This window comes from Phalacrocorax aristotelis, chromosome 8, assembly GCF_949628215.1.
Source record: "Phalacrocorax aristotelis chromosome 8, bGulAri2.1, whole genome shotgun sequence".
NCBI lineage: Eukaryota > Metazoa > Chordata > Aves > Suliformes > Phalacrocoracidae > Phalacrocorax > Phalacrocorax aristotelis.
This window is the reverse complement of record NC_134283.1, coordinates 1,539,223-1,559,222: the sequence shown is the minus strand read 5'-3', so window position 1 is coordinate 1,559,222 and position 20,000 is coordinate 1,539,223. Positions and strand designations below refer to the sequence as shown.

The 20,000-nt window shown below is 56.5% G+C and overlaps 1 protein-coding gene across 1 annotated transcript; it reads left to right on the top strand.

The window, feature by feature from the left end:
• Positions 1-255: 255 nt before the first annotated feature.
• Positions 256-19,646, top strand: TCF25 (TCF25 ribosome quality control complex subunit). The gene is made up of 18 exons (XM_075101104.1): positions 256-480; positions 1,516-1,671; positions 3,362-3,436; positions 5,482-5,606; positions 7,123-7,188; positions 8,308-8,390; positions 8,900-9,030; positions 11,565-11,664; positions 12,924-13,017; positions 14,109-14,201; positions 14,818-14,923; positions 15,291-15,450; positions 16,471-16,558; positions 17,131-17,289; positions 17,995-18,085; positions 18,407-18,486; positions 19,091-19,163; positions 19,400-19,646. The coding sequence occupies exons 1-18, from the start codon at positions 295-297 to the stop codon at positions 19,559-19,561; spliced, it is 2,028 nt and encodes a 675-aa protein (XP_074957205.1). The 5' UTR covers positions 256-294; the 3' UTR covers positions 19,562-19,646.
• Positions 19,647-20,000: the final 354 nt, after the last annotated feature.

Genomic DNA, 20,000 nt, shown 5'->3' with positions numbered 1-20,000 from the left:
CCCCACTGCATGCCCCCAGCCCAGGCTGTCCCCAGGGCTCCCCCCGGCCTGTCCCCCGGGTCCCACGCGTGTCCGAGGGCTGTGCCCGGCACACGGGCCGTGGGAATGTCCGTGTTCCCACGCCCCCAACCCGAGACATATTTCACGCCATGGCGGAGCGGGGCGCGAAGTAAATCCCAGGGAAGGACGCAGTGCGCCTGCGCAAGGCGGGGCGCGCAGGCGCGGCGGGGCGGCAGTGCGCAGGCGCGGAGGGGCGGGGGTGAGTCGCGCAGGCGCGGAGCGCGGCGGGCCGCCATGTCGCGGCGGGCCCTGCGGCGGCTGCGGGGCGAGCAGCGGGGCCAGGAGGAGCCGGGCCTGGGCGAGCTGGGCCTGGACCCGGCCCCCGGCCCCCACTGCGGCCGGGACGGGCCGCCAGCAGCCGCCCCCGGGAAGGCACGCCATGGGCCGGCCCGCAGCGGCGTCAGCAACCGCTTCGAGCTGGTGAGAGGGTTGACAGTGGCTTGGTGGGGGCCTGGGTTGACAGTGGTTTGGGGGGGGTGACAGTGGCTTGGTGGCTGGGGGGTGTGTGACAGCGGCTGTGATGGTGTCCTGGGGTGGCAGTTATTGGGAGGGTGGGTGGCTGAAGGGTGACAGCGGCTGTAAGGGGGTGACTTGGGGGGCAGTGACGGAGCAGGGGGTTTTGGGGTGACTGGAAGGAGCAGGGGTGTTGGGTGGCCCTGACCAAGAGGGGTGACAGTGGCCTGGGGTGGTGGCTGGTTGGGGGTGAACGAGGTGACAGTTTGTGGGTGGGAGCGAGGCGTTCGGAATGGGGGTAGCTGGCGGGAGGTGGGGTGGAGGAGGAGCTTGGGGGGGGCAGCAACTAGGGCTGAACTGGGAGGGCACTGGGGCGAGACCGAGGAGCAGCCGGGTGGGCTGGGGCTGGATGTTGTCAGAGCTGGGACTGAGTGTGGGGTGGGCAAATAGTGGGTGAAACTGGTTCTAGGAGCATTCCTGCCCGCTTCCCAGACTCGCCGGGTCCTGGGGCTGGCAGTTGGGGTGAGGCGATTGCACCTTGGGGTGACGGAGCCTGGTTCTTCCTCCCTAGCACCTTGGCCAGCCCCAGTGGTTCCCTCTCCTTCCCAGAGGCTTGGCTGTGCGAGTGTGGGCTGTTTTTGGAGGCTTTTCCCAAGGAAGAATAGGGTCCAGATAGGGCCATGCTTTTTTTCTGCTGGCCATGCTGTGCCATGGGCACATCGCTGTGGCCCACTGCTCCCCTCTGGCGAGTTGCTGGGTGTGGGGCTGTTCAAACACCTGCTGGGTGACACAGTTGAAATGAGGGGTCGTCCCCATTCATGTTCTGGAGAAGCCAGTTGCACAGCTGAGCCCTGTGGTGCTTCTGCAATGTTTGTCTCTTCCGTTCACAGGTGGGAGTGGAACAGATCAGATCCCTGGGGAATTCTGTCCCCCGGGTGCGGGAGAGGGCCAAGCGCAGCCCCACACCGGCTCTTTCTGCAGCTTGTCCATCTATTTGCACAGATCACCGCCGAGGAGTCGGAGGATGAGCTGCCACCTGGAGAGGAGCGAGCGGATGCCCGGCTCCGCGAGCGGGATGCTGCAGAAGGGAACAACGAAGGGGCTGGAGCTGAAGAGGCTGAAGGTGATGGGGAGGAGGCAGAGCAGCTGGACCAAATGGTAACTAAACTGCAGGTATCCAGTGATGATGGCATTGCCATGCAAGGTGCAGAGGTGGTTTCTGATCTCCCAGCCTCTGTGTGCATAGAGGAGCTTTGTGGTAATGGGCAAGTGTGTTTCTTTTCCCTTGTGCGTGGGTTTTGTCGGAGGCTAAGGATGTGAGCCTCAGGGGAGGGACGCACACAGGGAGCTTAAACCCGGGTACTCAGATCTGGCGGAAGAGGAACAGTTTGGTGCTGAGGGTTGGGTTTGTGTCTGGGATCTGGGGAGATTTTACAGCCGTGGAGAGGAGGTTCCTGAGGAGGTTCTTGTGCCGTGTCCTCACGAGCACTGAGGTCAGGCAAAGCGTGCAGGAGGGAAAGCACCCTAGGATTCTGAAATGGGGATTGCTTCTCCGCTGCCTTTGCTACACAATTAATTGAGCTCTGCACTGTATGTGGGACTGGGCTGGGGGGTAAATGCTTGGAGAAGCATTTGTTTCAGAGTGAATGGTGTGTAGGCTCCAAGCGATGTAAACCGAACATGGACCTTATTCTTTTCTGGAGAGTTTTGATGTTGTTTTGCGTTAAGATTCTCTCCTGCAGTCCATAACAGCTCGAAAGTGTCTCCTTGCAGAAGCACATAATTAAAAGTGCCCTTTTCTGTAACAATTTGACATTGCAAGTCTAGCCTGTGTCTTACTGGAGGTGAGGAGAGCAATGGGGGATTGGCGCCCCAGCCTCAGCCATTACGGCTCAGTGTTTGGGGTGTGTCCTGTGGGTTTTGGCTGCCAGGCAGTGTGGCCAGAGAAGAAAAGCCCCCAGTCTGTGCATGGTCCAGCTGTGCTGGTGGCCTCAGCTGGGCCAGGGGCTTGGGAGCGCTGTGGGTGTGTGGTGTGGCCTCTGCTTAGTCAGTCCCCGCATGAGTGGTGGCTCTGGTGGGCCCAGACCTGGTGAATTTACTGCATAAACACTGCAGGGTGCACCTGCTGCTTCTCTCAGAGCTCCTGGCTAGAAACCTGGGAGCCCTCAGCAGGCGTCTCCCCGCTGTTCGATAGACCTGAATCGGGGCTGCGTGTTCCCCATGTTGTGAAGTCAGCTTGGGAGCTGTGGGGTTGGTCTGGTAACGCTGTTATGCCCTGTTTTACCTGCATTAGATCCTGGAAGCGTGCTTCTTTAGCTCTGTACGTCCTGGGGAAGAGCCAGCGTGGACAGCAGCGTGCCTGTCACGTTCGGGAGCGCCACGCAGTATCGTCAGCTGAAGCAGCTGCGTTGGCAGCGAGAGGAGCCTGTGTCGCCTGGTGCTTTCAGGCAGCTGTTGGTTTCTGTGGCCATTGGAGTGACTGGTGAAACTGTCACGCTGGCTAGAAAGGCAGAAATAATGTTTGTTCTAGGGAGCGAAGGAGGGCTGAAACATTTCTTCTGCACCTGGCATATCTAAACTGTTTCTCGCCTGATTTTGTAGTCTCGGACATTGATATGAAAGTCAGCAGAGATTTAACCCTTACATTTGTAAACCTTTGGTGCTTTCCTCCGTTTTCTCCTTGTGCCTTCATTTCCACTCGCTGACAAACTTGAAAGGATGGATGTTGGTTTCACTGACGGGCCCTCCTGGAGTGCTGATCCCTGTGGGAAACACTCCTCTCCCCGGCGGAGCTTTCACCCCTGCGTCCGTGGGTGTGCTCTGACAGCTGTTCTGTTTCTCTTTGCAGCCTGTTTTGAGTAACAAGCCACGAAAGAAAAAAAAGAAAAGGAAAACCAAGAAAACTTCAGCAGGGGAGACTCTGGTATGTCCGCGTTCACTCTCAGGGTTAGCGGCTGTGCTAATTTCTGCATTGGGGTTGACAAAGTGGCTACTCCGAGGTGGCTGTGGAAACGATTTTGAGGCAAAAATGCTCCTTTTTGCATTGTTAAAAGTATGAAATGGCAACAGCAGCTTTTGACGGTGATCCTTCAAGCAGCCGGGGCTGGCGCAGCTCTCCTGCAGACGCTTAGAGCCGAAATCCTTACAGCAGCAGCATCTTTCATCTCTGCTTTGAGGCTTTGCTCAGGAGCGGGCACTGCGCAAGGGGTTTTGGATTTTAATTATATTTTAGTTGCCCTACTTAGGCAGCTCTCCTGGCTCTGCAGAGCCATACAGAGCTCTCGCTGCCAGCCATCGTTCACGTCCCCTTCTCCTCTGCGCACAGCCCTGCGCACCTTCTCCGTGGTCTAACACCTAGTAGCCGAATGCTGGCAGGAGCATCTGCTGGTGCGTTATCAGGACGGGCACTGCCTGTGCTCTTCCCATGGGACCTGCCCCGTCCCCTTGGTGGTGAAGGGAGCAAGGGGACAGCGGTTTGCTCCGACTGAGCTGTCTACTCCTAAGGAAGTGAGCTTGAAGTGAGAACTTTATCCAGTGCCTGTGTTTGTTGTGGATAAAACTATTAAGAGACAAAAGCATATGCTTGAATATGCTGTATCTACGTGTGCTAGGCTAGGAAACACAACAGGTCACTGCCTTTGGTCTTTTAAATTCAGCAGAAATAAAGTTCAAGTGGGAGCTAGTTTTCTGCTAAGGTTTAAGATCCTGAACTGCTCACTCGGGAGATCCTTTGCTAAACATCCTGAGCCACGGTACGCTGAAGTGCTGACCGGGTGAGCCATGGCGCTGGTACGGGTACCCGGCTGGCCGCCTCCTCCCCAGGAATCCAGCTGGGTGAGCTCAGAGTGAGGTCCCAAGGCAGAGAACCCCATCAAAGAGCCTGGTTCCTCTCCCAGCCCAAGAACAACAAGTGATAGGGTGACACCTGCCAGCTGCGGGCTCCAGGGAGGCTTCATACCCAGAACCAGGCAGCTTGATTTGCTGGCTAGAGAAAACACTTCCTTTCTTCAAGCACTTAAACACAAAGCACACAAACTTTTCACCTGTCCACTCCATGCGCAGTGGCTGTATTTAACTGGAAAAGGCAAGCTCGCAGTGCTGTTTGGGTGGCATTAATAGAAATCCACGTTCCACCCACGGATGTCAAGAGGAGGATGTGAAATGGCCACATAAGAAATGCGTCACTCGCTGTTTCTGGGGGAAAAGTCAAGGAAAATCAGGACAAAGGTGTTCTACAGGTGTTGAGTGTGCACTGCTGGATTTATTCTTTGGGTTGTTTGAAGCTGGGGAAAGTGAGGGTGCAATAGATTAGGGCTGGGTTAAAATCATGTGGGTGCTTGATATCTTATGAGGGTCACAGCTGTAACTTAGTGTTTCTGTGGAAATCAGACAGGAAAGGCTGATTATTTAAACATTTCTCATTAAAATCAGCACCCCAACATTTCCTGATATCCTAGGGATTGTAGTTTAAATAAACCAGCCAACGGAGAGCACAGGCTGTGTGGGAAGGGGCGGACGAGAGAGCAGGCCCCCGCAGACTGGTGAGCTTCGTGCTAGGCTGGAAGGGACCCCCGTGGCCAGCTGTTCCCACGCTATATTCTGCTGGCACGTTCAGACTCATGATGGTGCGAAGGGCAGCCTCACACTATCGTGATAACCTTGAGCAAGTGGAGAACAGCAGCCAGCCAGCCCTTTTGGGGGTGGTCGGACAGGGAAGGCAGGCTCTGGGCGGGATTCCTGAGGGAATAAAGGGCGCTCGGTGCAGAGCAGGAGGCCTCAGTAAGACGCAGGCAGCACGCAGCTGAGGTGGGCGATGGGGCGGCACAGAGGCTGCACCGGTATCACACGGAGATCAGGCCGAGCCGAAGGGCCCGGAGGCGGCTGGGTGCGATCTCTGCCGGGTGACCAGCATGCCGCGGAGGCTCACTCTGTAATAACTGCCTTGTATTTGTGTGTGCCTATCTTAAGGAAGACAACGACCTGGAAGACATCGACAGCCTGCTGGAGAAGATTGAGGATACCAATGGGCTGTCACAGCAAACCCAGAGCAGAATAATTGCTGACAGCCGGCCTCTGCTCTATGTAGAGCACAGGTAGTGCTTGCTTCCTTCCTGATTTTGGCCTTGGCCGTGGCGGGGATGTCTGTTCCCCTGAGGGATTTGGGAGCCTATCGGTGTGATCTGGCCATCGGTTCGGGTCTGTGCTTGGAAGGGCTTGTGGCAGTGGTTGTGCACAGCCCCGTTTCTAACCACTGCTTTTAGAGCTGTGTTCGGTTTTGAGCAGTGACTGGAATTCTCCGTTGTCACGCCTGGTTTGAGTGGGTGTCTGCACCAGATTAACCTCCAGGGGTGCCTTCCAGCCCAAAATATTCTGTGAGTCTATATGGGAATCTCTGCAGAGCTGCCAAGAGCCCTGGTGCATAAAGCTTTGCAATCAAACTCACCCGGCTAGCTGACCAGCTGCATTCAGGCCAGGTGCTGTGAGCAGCAGGCCCCAGGACAGCATGCGCTTCCCCCAAGGAGGGCTCAGCAGTGCCAGGGGCTAATTTTACCAGGGAAGCTGGTTAGACTTGTATAACCTCACTGTCAACAGAGTGGACTAAGCGCCAAGCGTGGCTAAGAGCTGGAGAATGAATCAGCCTCAGACTCGAGACTTGTAACATCTGGGTCCATTGGGAATGGGCTGGCACGTGGGTGCAGCATGTTTCGGAGCCCTGGGCTGGTGCAGACACTGGCAGCTCTTTCTGTTTCTGAAGAAAACATTTAAACTTGTAGTTGGGACAACTTAACCCACCTGGGTTTTGAAACATCAAAACCGAGTCCGGTCTGGTGGGTGCTCAGTGCTAGCGCAGCCTGTGCAGGGAGGCTTCGATGGAGGCAGGAATGTTTGTTTATCCAGAGGTGTTTTTAAGCCTCAGTGACATCTCTGGTCAAGTAAACATGATTTAGAAACCTTTGAGAGCCAGATAATCTCCATGTGGGTGAGGGTTGGCAGTGCTGGATCTCAGCCTTCCCACTCCCTCTCTTCAAGCCCCACTCACTGGATGGCAGAGAGAAACCCCTCTGAAATACGCCTCCCTTCTCGGGCCGAATGTTAGATCAGGAACACTGTAGGTGTTGTCGTGCTTTGATACGAGATCCTTGTATTAAAAAAAAGATATTTTTAATCCTTGCCAGCCTCCGTGCAGTGATTACGATGCTTGCCCCGAATTGCAGGCTGCCACCGCTAGGCCGGGCAGCAGGCACCTCGTGTTTTCCAGGCTCGTGTACCCCGAGCGTGTGCTCCTGAACGGTGGCTGGCCCGGCAGTATCCCAGACAAGGGCCCCAGCTGCCCTGGAGAGGGCAGCAGAAGTATTCCCCAGCTCAGCGCTGTTTAGCAGCAGAGCATGAGTCTGGTTGAACGAGGGTTTTGATGCCTCCTGTTCTGACCATTTTTAGGCTCTGTTTGGTTTGTTGGGTCAGATCAGTGGTGTGTGTGACGGCGCAGGGCCTTGGCCGGGGGCAGGTCAGGGTGCAGAACGCCTGGCACTGATGGAGAAGACACGAACACGAGACTTTTGGCTGTGTTTAACTGACAGTAGCTTTTTTCTCTTGTTTCAACCTTCTCAGAAACTTGAATCCAGAGAACGAGTTGAAGAGATACTTTGGGGCTCGTGCTGTTCTTGGTGATCAGAGGTTAGTCCAGAGTTCAATATTATACCCTTTCAAAGCCTGAGTCGGTGTGTCTGTCCTTCCCTTGGTACGGCTTACCAAGCCCCCAGTGCTACACCTGGGCAGGGAATCCAGGGTTCAGGGTGTCTCACTCGTTTAGTAGTTGCTTGTTGGGACAGGAGAATTTTTGTGATATGCCTGAGAGGGAGTAAAACTTCTCTGGGCTTTTGCTAGCGTTTGCTTTTTCTTCTGCTGATTTCCCCTCTCATTTACTGCCAAACTCCCTTCTAAAGTCCTTTCACTTAAATTCATAGAGACTCTTAGGGTTTTTTTCTTTCTCCAGCATTGTTGCTTGTTGCTATCCCAAAGTCTCTGATGTCTTACAGAGTGGGCCCTGAATACTTACCAAAGGGTCTCACGTGCTTGCTTTTGGGGGCCCAGGGAACCTACTGCTCGTGGGTGTGAGATCCCTCTGCAGTTCCCTGTTGCACTGTGGCCAGCGTTATCCAGAAATCCCTGCTTTTGTGAGCTGATCGCAAAACATGCGCATAAGGAGGGTATGAGCTCAGAGCAGTGATGGTGGAAGCGGAAGCCTTCTCTGAGAGACTCTGTGGAGGAATGTTTAGTGCTTGAGGAAAAGAAGCAGTCCTTTACTGGGGAGATGTGACTTTCTTAGAGTGGCCTTAATTTTGGAATTCCTCCTGCCCGGAACCAATAAATCGGTTGCATTTGTGAATGCGGCTTAAGCTAAATCAGTTGACATTTGAAGGCACTGCTGGGAAGACAGATGAGTCAGAGGGATATGGGGTTCTCTTAATTGGACCTGGGAAGCTGTTTGAAGCAGAGGCAGCTGAGAACTTGGCAGGAATAAAAACAGGAGAGAAGCTATTGAAGTGGAAATGCTGGAGGCACTGGCTGGCCCAAAGAGGAATGGTTGAAGTTAGGCAGGGCCGGAGCGAAGGTAATGTTGTGTCTCGAAGGCAAACATGTTAAAGCTCTGGGCAAAAGCTCAGTGTGGCAGGGCTGCAGCTAGGGAAGAAGTTGGAACTCTTTTTCCCTGAATCATCCCTTTTCTGCCTGGTTTCAGCCCTCCTCATTCTGTTAGTATGGACAAACTGTGACCTCTTGTGTTTATTTCCTCAGGCCAAGGCAAAGGCAGCGCCAGTATGTCCGCAGCACGTGGCTGACAGCTCCCAAGAACACCTGGCCACGCTACAGCAAAACAGGTGAGGCTTTTGGTGCCACCTCCCGATGCACCACGCTGCCGCTAGCCGATGGGGCGCGTCAGTCTGGCACGGGTGGCCACTTCGGCCAGCCTGGCTTTCCTAGAGCCTCCGCGCACGGAAACTGGAGCCGCTTTCATCAGCTGCAGGCCCGGACTTTACTCTGGCTGATGCAGAAAGGGAACTGCTCGTCAGCTGATGGAAATACCTCCTTTCTCAACAGGGAGAACTCTGTTGTATCTTAGTGTCTGAGCTTTTTTTTTGTCCCCCTTGTTGGAGGTAGCAGGTGATGAGTGCTTCCCCTCTTGCAGCAGTCGTGCTGCATAATGGGAAGTACCCTTGGGTACGAGTGGGTTTTGGGTTTTGGAGTTTGGCTTGTGCGAGGAGGGAGATGCTCTGGGAGTTTCTGAAAACACATCTGGCTTTGGACCTGGTGGTGTGAATGAGCAAGCTGCTCCCACCGCTCGCAGACTGGCGGCAATGGTACCCACTAAACCCTGTGCACCCTCTAGGTATCGCCATGCAGCTGGTGGACACCAGGCGGGGGGTGCAGCACTTCACCTTTGAGCACCACCGCGAGTACCAGCAAGTGCAGTTCAAGTTCCTGGATGCTGTGGAGTCCATGGACCCCAACAACATTGTGGTATGTGGGGAAATTGGGTTGCCGGTGCTGTTACCTCCTGCGTTCCCACAGCCCCTTTCCCTGGTGGGGGAGGGTGGGCTGATGCATCCTGGTGCTTATTTTTTGCTGGTCTCATTGTGTGCGGTAGAGGCCTGTGCCCCCTTGGCGTGGGGCGAGGCAGCGTTGCTTGCTGAGCTCTGCTGTCAGCCTGTTCATAAGATGAGGTGTAAATGGTGGCTGGTGGCCGAGCCTCGGAGGCTCTGCTGAGAGCGTGTCGGGTAGCCATCTGGAAGAGGAGCCTGCAGGAGCTGACCGCTTGCTTGAAAGGGTATAAAGGGAATAAAGCTCCCTTGTCTCAGCCCTTCAGCTGGGAAAGGGAAGATATTGTATGAACCGATCTTTAAATGGGAATCTAAACTAACAGCTGTTCTATTTATAACCTCTTGCATGGATGAAAAATGTGTCTTGGTATTTCAGCAAAACAGTCTTTGTGTTGAAAGTTCTTAATGCATGTCCAAGCTCATTAAAGTGTATGGTAACGTTTATAGTTTGTAGTGATAAGCAACAGTAAAATTTCTCTGCACCCTACTGAACCATAATTGAGATATTTTTGCCCTGAAAACCCTGGCCACATGAGCTCGGATACATGCCCTGGAGAAGTTTCTTGAAAAGGCCATTGTCCACTAAATAAAGTTTACTTCCTTCTGCTTTCTCACCCTCTGCTCATGGCCACAGCCCGCTCCAGCTCGTTGATCCTGCTGACTGGACTGAGGCATTTGCATTAAACGATGCGAGGTAGTTCCGCAGCAGCAGCGATCAACCTGAGAGCCAACGTCCTAAGGACGGCTCCAACACGCTCTCACAGGGCTGCGCAGGGCGGGCAGGGTGTCCCCTGGTATGTTTTAGTCTCTACGCTCTGTCCCTTTTCAGTGGGTCTGGCTACATTTGAAGATATTCCTACAGCTTTAGGCTTTCAATTTTACGTTAAGGGTGAAAATCCGACAGCCAGGGGTTTACCCGTGCCAGAATTACTTCAAACCCCCAACCAGTTTGTGACAGCCACAGTTTCACGTAGCCGGAGCCCAGGGCTGCCTTGCTGCTGTGGTTTCAGCATGCAAAACATGATTTTTTTGGTGGGGGGTCCTGCTCAGTGGGTGTTCTGCTGCTGTTGGGAGTGGATTAAAAGGGTCTAGCTTGTGGAGTTGTGCATGAACAGCGCTTTTCCCCATCACGGTGACCCTAGGTGCTGCACCTCTTCTGAAAATAAGAACTAGAAAGGAACTCGAAGCAAGGAAGGGATGAAGCATGAGGCAAGTGGCACCAAGGCAAAGGCGCTGGGCTGGGACAGCCTAGAACATAAAGGTTTTGTGCTGTAGGTGGTCATGCTGGCCAGCACCCTGCACGTGTACGACTTCTGGAGCTTTTGAAGCCATGATTTTCTGTTTTTTTGGGGAAAAATATCCCAAAACTAAACTGTGAGGAGATCTGGAGTAGCTTCAGTATTTTTATATTAAAACTGAGTTTTAGGTACTTGGAAAAAGTAGCCCGTCACACAGTTAGTGAATGGGGAGGGTTTTGAGGTGTGGTTAAACTTCTGTTCTGAATCCTGGAGAAAAACAATTTTAATCCAGGAGCTGGATCCTGGAATTGCAGTAGATGTGTCAAAATATTGTCTCGGTACCCGGAGGAAGCAAAAGTCTGGTCAAATGCTCAGAGTTGTTAAGTGATAGAGAGTAAAACAAAAACATAATCGTGCCGGCTGCTTGCATCTTGAGCATTGTGTGTGGTTCTGGGGCCTCGCCTCCCAGAGGGCATGGTGGAGCGGGGAGAGATCCCGAGGAGGACAGCAAAGATGATCAAAGGCCTGGCATGGCCTCAGCACTGGAAAAGCTGTGTCGGCCGGGTGGGAGGTGCCCGGGGGAAGCTGCGATCGAGGGCTCAGGTCCTGCGGGGGCTGGGGAGAGAGCTCCCTGCCATCCCTTCCAGCACAGGGGTGAAGCTGAAACGTTGGGATTAAAAAGGAAGTTCTTTGCATCATGTGCTTAAGTGGCGGCTTTCTGTATGGCAGAGCTGGGGTGCTGGAAGGGTACCTGGCTCGCTCAGTGAACTGATTCACAGGAGGAGATGCCCTTAATATCAGTGGCATCGTTGGCAGTGAGGACCCCCGGACCCCAAAGGTTGGCAGCTTAGAGTGTGCTGGGAGTCATCCTGTGGGCCCAGCTTGGCGTCCTTTCCCAGGCATCTGCTTTTGGAGGCAGGGCCAGACGGACCTCTGCTCTGACCCAGTGTGACCACTTTTAGGTGCTTTTAATCCATAACTTAGCCTTTCGCATGAGGTGTGTCCCCAGCCTTGCACTAGGGTCTGAGCATTGCCTCTCCGATGCTGTGGGGAGGGGATTTCCTCACCCTCAGCCCCAGGGGCAAGAGCAGCCCCTCTCAGGTGCGGTGTCAGGGCATTTGCCTCCCTGCCACGCTTACAGAGCTTGCCTCAGGCAGAGCGTACGAGAAACCCATGCTTTGTGCCATCGTGTAATCAAGCTCGTGCTCTTCTGTAGCTGCTGCTTCAGATGAACCCGTACCACGTGGACTCCCTTCTGCAGCTCAGCGACGTGTGCCGGATGCAGGAGGATCAAGAAATGGCCCGCGATCTCATAGGTAAGAGCAGAGGTGAGGGGCAGGTGGCGTGGCGTGAGGTGGGGTGGGAGCTGCCGCTGTTCGCTGTCCCCGTTCTGCCAGCTCAGCCTGCCGCTGGGGAAGGGGCAGCAGCAAAGGGGATCAGCCCCTCTCGGCTGCCCTGAGTTGCTGAGAGCTCACTGAGGATAGATGTGGAAAACCCCAGCCTGGCTGAGTCCCCGGCAGGGTCTGCAGAGCAACGTGGCGTTGTGCTGCGGAGCCGAGGCTTGTCACCGGCTGCCAATACGTACGGCGCGGGGAGGGAGAGGTGGTGCTGGGGCCTCAGTCTGGGGACGCGTCCCGGTGCCGAGCAAGTCCCCGCTGAAAGTCTTGGCCGAACAGTTGCTGGGAATTAGTAATCCAGGGCTTTTGGTTCAGTTTTGGTTTTGTTTCAGTAGAGAAAGCAGCAGACCAGAAGGGTGGGTTTGGCTCTGTGACCGTGAGCACTCTGCCATAAATCATCCTGCAGACCAGCAGCTTTTGCTGGAGGCTTTTAAATAGAGCTGGACGTGCTTGTCTGGGACAAAGCACATCAGCGTTCGTCTTCAAAATGAATGGAATGATTGGATATGGGGGGGTCCCACCTGCAGGACATCCCTTGCAGGAGGAGGGTCTGGTTTGGTAGCTAAGGGATACAGCAGTGCAGGATGGCTGCAGGAAGCCGACCCCTCTGTGGGGAGCGTGCCCAGCCCTCTGGGCCAGCCTGCCTTGCCTTCCTCTGACCAGCACCTTGCAGGCCAGCATGTCGGGCGCTGCTCCTTGGGGCGCCGCGGGTGGGCGGGAGGCGTGCTGGAGGACGCTGCCCCTTGGACTGCTGCGCTGCAGCCTCAGGTCTCTGAGATGTGCTGCTGGTAGCTGGGGTACATGTCCTCCGGCACGATAGGAGGGGCCAGAGGCCAAGTGAGGAGAGGACTGTTGGCTTCCCTGTGTGAAGGTAGTTGTTGCAGAGGTGATTGTGTGCCAGCCTCAATCCCAAACCTCCTCCGGAAGAGTTACTTTTCACAACCGGAGCGTGATCTAGTGCCTGTGGAGGGGAACAGGGCCCGCCTCCCTGGGTATCTGCTGTGACCACTTTGAAGTAGCTTTGTGCCTTGCTAGAGTGTGAACAAGCTTGTTTCGTGGGTGCCGGAGCTCTCTGTTATGTGTCTTGTGGGTCAAATCATCTGCCATTTTGTGAGCCACTGGGCCACGTGGCGCACCGGGGTGGCGGCGTGCCCTGACACTGTCCTTGCTGTCCGCAGAGCGGGCGCTGTACAGCCTGGAGTGTGCCTTCCACCCCGTCTTCAGTCTCACCAGCGGGACCTGCAGGCTGGACTACCGGCGGCCGGAGAACAGGTAGGCGGCATCCCTGCCTGCCCTGCGTCTGCCGGAGAGCCGGCGCGGCGTGCCCTGGCCTACTTTGGACACAGAGACCCAGATTCACATCTGCCACGTCACCCGCACTGGTGGGGGGACCTTGAATGTCCCTTTCTGTCGGAGCAAGCTCTGCTGCTCGGTGGTCGATGGCAGCACCCCTTGGCAAAGCGGCAGCGGGTCTCCTGAGATGGGTGCTGGGGTAGCGGCAGCTCTTGCTCTGCTGGGTCACTTGTGCTGAGGTTTCTTTGCAAAGCATCCTCTTTCCTGAGGGATTTCTTACTGGAGCAGTAACTGCTCCTCCCCAATGCATCCTTCTCAGGCAATTAGTACCCCTTAACCCAAAATAGCGCTTATTTTTGTCACAAAAATACTCGCTGCGTGTTTATGGCTGTGCTTGGTCACTTGTGTGCTGCCTGCCTGGCCTTCGTCCCCAGCACTTGTGCTGCTCCCAGCCCGGCTCTTTATGTAATGACAGCTCTGCAGCTGCAGGGAAAGGTGACTTTATTTTGGGAATTTTCCAGTCAGCTGACCCACGTCCTCCCTCCCAAACTGCTGTACCTGGAGGTTGCTCAGATTTCCCGTCTACCTGCCCGCTGACGGGCTCGGTGCCATCTCTGACCTGAACGCTGCGATCTGTATCTTGCCCGATTTGGGTGCTGGTCCGCCCCCCGTACGTGTTGTGCACACTCTGTGTCACCGTCCCCGTGCAGCTGGGCGGGCTGGGACAAGGCAGGATGCAGACTCTGGAGATTTGTTTCTCTTGTCCTGAGTTGTCAGCCAGTCTGTGAGAGCATGAGGCTGTGGGCCCTTGGGGAGCAGGGATGGAGCTGACCGCAGCTTTGCTGTCCCTGTGCTTGCACGAAGAAATTAAAACAAAAAAGAGATGGGACTGTGGTGTCCGTGGCACCCCGTGCTGCACCAGGCTGGGTTCCCTGGAACCCCGGCTGCACTGGGGCGCTGATGCTCAGTGGGCGAGGAGCCAGGGCTGACCATGGGTCCCCATTCTTGAGTGGCATGAGGTGCTTCTCTCCAAATCTGGCTTCTAAAACCTGCTCCTGTTCCCCACACAGGGCTTTCTTCCTGGCTCTTTTCAAGCACCTGATGTTCCTGGAGAAGAGAGGCTGTCCCCGGACAGCCCTGGAGTTCTGCAAGCTGATTCTGAGGTAGGTGCTCCTGCCGAGGGCTGCACCCCAGTCCCTGCGGGACAGGGCAGGGCATCCCAGGCCTGGGGGAACACGGTTCGAACAACGCACTGAACCTGACGCAGGCAGGACAGACACCCCAGAGCTGTACTACTGCTCCCAGGCCCGGTGAGGCCTCGTTCCCACTCCTGCAGCCTTGCAGGTTAGTTTTGAGCACATGCTCTTACCTGCGGTGCTGCTTTAGAAGAGGGGTGGTGGTTGAGAAGGAGGCTTAAACAGGTGGGAGCTGGGTGACCCTTGCTCTGGACTGCTGAGTTGTGGGCCTGGCTGGCCTCGGAGTGTCTGCGGAGCGGGTGTGCGGTGGTGGCTTCAGCCTGCTCGGTCTGTGGCCATCAATCCTCCTGGGTGGTGACAGGGGGGCTGTCACCCCTCTGCAGGGACGCAGACCGGGCCAGGCGTTGCACCATCATCCTGGCCGTGCGGGATTGACTGTGTTCCCGTTATCTCTGCTTGCTGAGTCACGGAAGCTCTCTGGATGCCAGTGGGAAAGTCTTGTTTGACTTAGAAACGAGGACAGCTACTTCAGCTTTTGTGACACTGATTTTCTTTCCTCCCCTTGTGCTTGCCTCCCCCAAAGCCTTGATCCAGAGAACGACCCGCTGTGCGTACTGCTGCTGATCGATTTTCTGTCCCTCCGAGCTAGAGAATACACCTTCCTGACCCGCGTGTTCCAGGAGTGGGAGGTGAGCCGGCAGAGAGGGGAGAGACGCTTCCTGGGGCGCTCCCCACCCGGGCTGGGCTGGAGGGGGCAGCTGGGCCGCAGAGCACGAGGTTTTTCTAAAGAGCTTAGCTGTCTCATGGCCAGGCCGGTGTCCCAAAATCATTGAAACAGCCCGTAAAGGCTGGGGTGTGTGTTCTTGTAATCCTGGTACCCTGCAAACAATTGCACGAACTCAAAATCGCTTACTTGGTTGCAGGGGCACCAAGCCAGCAGCTGGAAGGTAACTTAATCCAGCGAGCAAGCAACCCCACCCTGTGTACAGCCCAGCCACATCGAGATGGTTCTGCATGGCATTATTTCTCCGTAAATCTGTCTCTCTGATCCTGCAGAGTCACCGGAATTTGTCCCAGCTGCCCAATTTTGCCTTCTCAGTGCCGCTGGCGTATTTCTTCCTGAGCCAGCAGGAGGAGCGCTCCGAGCTGGAGCTGAGCCAAGCCCGGGAGAGAGCCGCCCAGCTCATCCAGCTCGCGCTGATCATGTTCCCAAGCGGTAAGTCTGTCCCCACCGGTAAGTCCGTCCCCGCAGGCTTTGTCACTGTCTTCATCTGTGAGAGCGAAGGCCTCATTCCAGGCAGTCAAATGCAGAGGCAGCAGTTTGCCTGTGGGTTGCAAATGGTCCGTCCGTGGGAGACGGGAGCCCTGACTCAGAGGGCGAGGCAGCTCGGGCAGACCAGCAGCGGCAGGTACTGCCGTACCTACCTCTGGCAGGGCAGTGGCGAGGTTCGGCCTTCCCACCCCGTGCCGTGGCAGGGACGGTGAGAGGATGGTGGAGCCAGGAAGGGCTGCCACAGCCGCGAGCCCTCCACGTGCTGGGAGGAGATGAGCGGCTTCTCCCTGCTGCGTGCCCTCCTCGGAGCAGCTGATGCCTCTTCGTTAGAGACTGTCACAGCCGTGCAAGCAGGGGGAGGGTGAGAACCTGAGTCTTGGAGCAGGAAAGCGTTTCACCCTGGGCTTGCCCAGAGTGCAGACAGCCAGTCTCTCTTGGCTTTCCCTCCGAGGCACTGCTCCCCTTCAGGTGTGCTCTCCGTGGGCGCCGTCGCTCTTGCCTTCATCCAGTTGGTGCTGCTGTCCATGAAAGGAGATATACAGCCCCTCTGGGCCTGGGAGGGTGTGTCTTTATCAGCAGGAATAACCAGCTCTCAAACAGAGGTTTAGTTTGTGTTGGACAAAACCGTCTGTTTTGCTGCTTGTCATGGTGACTGAAATAAAACCCTTGTTCAGGTTCAAAGGCTGGCAGCATTAAGTGCAGAAAATTGCACCTTATTTCACCAGGGGAAAAGAAACAAAAATGTGTTGTTCCTTTCCATTTACTCTGGACCTGTTTCCATCACCCACGCAGAGATCAAAACGCGGCGTAACCCCCGGCAGCGTCCTCGCGCCCTCCCTGCGTGGGTCCTTGAGGCCCCCCAGGACGGTGCCGTCCCTCTCCAGCCCTGGCAGTGCTGACCGGCTGCCCCACAGCACTCCTCGCCGGGCTGTTGAAAACAAGCTATCTGCCTCTCTCCTGCAGTTCTCATGCCGTTGTTGGATCACTGCAGCGTGCAGCCCGATGCCAGGGTCGCGTCCCATTCCTTTTTTGGGCTGAATGCTCAGATAAGGTAAGCCCTGGGGATGGTTTTGGTAAAGGGAAGGAATCGATTTTGCCGGTAGCGGGGCTTTTGCTTGCTCAGGCAGCTAATGGAGTTACAGAGCTGCGGAGGAGAATATTTGGCTCTCCTGAGTAGGCTGTTAGATGCTTTGATAATGGATTTCCATAATGGCCACCAGATAACACTAATAGACCCACCTCACCTTAATGCGGTGGGTCAGAAGTTCATAGCGAAGCTTGTCGGTACCCGTAGTGGGAGAGAACACCGTGTGTGCGCACTTGGGGCTGGCTGCCTCCTGCCAGTCTGGAATTCCCTGCCACATGGTCCTCCTAAACACACAAATGGTCTCCCCCTTGGGTCAAGGCAGCGTTAACTTTCATCTCATGGCTGTGCTTATCCCAAAAATAGAAGGAGGTGGAAAAACCGGTGAAGGTAGATGGAAATAGCAAGGCAGGGAGCCTGCGATCCCTCTCTCTGTGTTCTCATGCTGAAGCACGGTGCAGATGAACCCTTGACAGCCCGCGCAGGGACCTGCAGGCGGGAAGGAGGAGAGCGCCCTGAGTAACAACTGTCTCCTGTAGCCAGCCTCCCGCCTTGAACCAGCTGACGTCCCTCTACGTGGGAAGGACTCACTCCCTGTGGAAGGACCCAGCCGTCATGGCGTGGCTGGAGACCAACGTCCACGAGGTGTTGCGCATGGTGGACGCCCGGGACCCGCTGGTGGAGGAGTCTGAGCACAAGTGAGCGTGGCAGGCAGGGGCGAGCGATGCTCCTGCCAGGCGTGGGTGCTCAAACAGGGGTCAGAGCGGGCTGGGGAGCTCTGCAGACGGGAGGGGAGCTCTGTGCTGGGCTGCAGCGGCACTGGGGCTTGCTCGGAGCCCCACAACTGCCAGTCTGATGGCAGCTGCTGGTGCCAGGGGTTACACCGTGGGGCCGGGAAGGCGGAGGCTCTCCTTCCCTGCTTTACACAAGAGCTGTGCCTCTCGCTGGGGAGTGTGTGCTGCGCTGCCTTCCCCCAGCCTCGGCCCTCATGTGTGGCCTGGAAATCGCCCTGGGGAGGCGGAGGGGTGGGGATGGCAGCCCGGCTCGCAGGCCTTTGCTGCACAGGGCTAGGTGAGTGCTTAGGAACACCTTCCACCTACGAGAAGCAGGAGAGGGAGGCGTTGGGTCTTGTCCTAAACCGAAGTTAGTTTACTCTGCTGGCCCGCAGAGGAACGGGGCTGGTGAGAGAGACCTGTGCAGCATCCCTGAGCTGTTCTGCTCTTTCATCCGAGGTCAGAAGCTGCCAAGTGACTTTGGCTTTGCCTTAAGCCAGCTCCGTCTGACAGAGCGCATACCCCGGGGACCGGGATGAAGCTGACAATGCACTGGAGAAGCAGACATGGAAAGCTGGCTATGCTGAGGCCTGCTCGGTGCAATCCTCTGTCCCCCTCTCTGCTTTTTAGGAGGAAGATGCGGTACCAGAGCGCACCCAGGAATATCTATCGGCACATCATCCTCTCTGAGATGAAGGAGGCCACGGCAGCTCTGCCTCTGGTGAGGGGCCCTGACGGGGCGCAGGAGGTGCCGCTGTGCGTGTGGACACTGAGAATGCCGTAAGCCCCAGCCACTAGTGACAAATGTGACTTGATGTCATCGAAAATGACAGAAAACACCTCGAAGTGTCCTCCCTGGGCACACAGCTTCCCGGGGTGCCACTCGAGGACACGTGTGGGCAGGCGGGGCTGCAGCTGGTGCCCGACTCAGTGACACTCCCTGAGACCATGGGCTCTCTGGCTGATCTGATCCCTCCGTGCCTCAGCGTTTGCTGCAGGTGGCAACGCAGCCCTCACCCCTTCTTTCTTCTCCCCTCCACAGGAGGTGACCTCGCAGCCTGTGATGGGCTTCGACCCCTTACCTCCTTTGGACTCCATCACTTCCTACACCAGACCAGAAAGGTACCTTCTCCCCACCTCGGTTCTGCACTGGCACAGCCGGCGTGTTCCCGGCGCGCCCTCAGCCCTGGGCCTGGGTGCCCGTGGGCGCTCAGAGCCCATGTCCTCCTCCATCCCGGAGGAAGAGCAGCCCGGCTTGCGGTGCTCGCCGACAGGCAGAGCGCGCAGCAGGACTGGTCCTGCCGCTTCTCCTCGCTGGTCGCTCTCAGAGGCGGCGGCTGTGCTCAGCCAGTAAGGCAAAGGCCGCTGAAGAATTCTGGCTGTTTCTAAAGCGAGGTGGTTTGGGGTAAACACAGGTTTAAGCGCAGCCAGCCGTGGTGCGTGCAGACCATTCAGGTGAAGCCTGTACGTGTTTTATGCCCTGACCCAACTCAGAGCAAAGCTGGCGGTGCTTTTAATGACTGCTTTGCCCAGAGGCTGGCGAGCTGCTGCCTGCCCGGGGTCGGAAATCCCTGCGCATTCCCCAATGCCCTGCTTTGGGGCTGGCTCGGGAGGGCCTGGGGCTCAGGCCGGGCGGCCTGGTCCTCTCCAGCATCTCGGCGCTGCCTTAGCCCCAGCGAGCGGTCGAGCACCAACCCTTAACAGCGATTTGACTTCTGTCTTTCAGAACGAATCATCCATCCAACGAAAGCACTTTATCTCTCTTCTTCCGCTCGCTGCTGCCAAATTTTAACTTGCAGGTATGTGCAGTTAGCCGCCGCGGGTGCATCGGAGCACCCTTTCGCTGTCGGTACACAGAAGTTTCCACCGCACAGTGTTTCTGCAAAGGGAGTGGCTCTTGGCAGATGCAGTGTGTAAACGTCAGGTTGCAGAACAGCCTGATGCTTTTTGGCAAGCGGCATTGTCTCTCTCCCTGCCTGCTGCAGACAGGCAGGCGTGCTCCCTGCCTGGCTGCTCCAGCTCTGCTCTCTTGCAGGGGGACATCAGGCACGACGGGGATGAAGAGGCTGGAGCAGGGCAGGACCTTAACCAGGGGGTGAACAGGCTCATGGCGGCCATGCGGGACATGCTGGCGAACATCCAGTTCCAGGAACCCCCCCGAGATGACAATCCCGAAGGCGACGGGGACTGGGACTGAGCCGAGAGCGCGTGTCTTCCCCCCCACCCCCCACCCCAACCCTCTGTAATCACCCCCCGACTCATAATAAAGTCGCACAACCCCAGGCGCCCGCTCTGGCTGCTGGGACGGGGAGGGCACGGGCTCCCTCGGGGAGGGGCTGCCACCGCAGGCACCTTTCGCAGCTCTCGGCGGGGGGCGAGGGCTGGCTGACAGCTAATCGACAGCAGCTGTCCCTTGGCCCTGGGGCGGCTTAGTCCCCTTCTGGCCTCCCAGCACACTGGCTGTCCCCTTCTCTCTGCTCTTCTGGTCTGCTGTTTGATGGATGGAGGTTTTTTTGCCTGGGCCATGATGCGCTTTGTGCCTTCCCCAGCCTGAAGCCGCCTTCCCTCCACAAAACGCTCCAGGCCCTGACAGCGCTGGGTGTTGCAGCTTGCTGGTGTAGGGCTGGGGCTCCCCG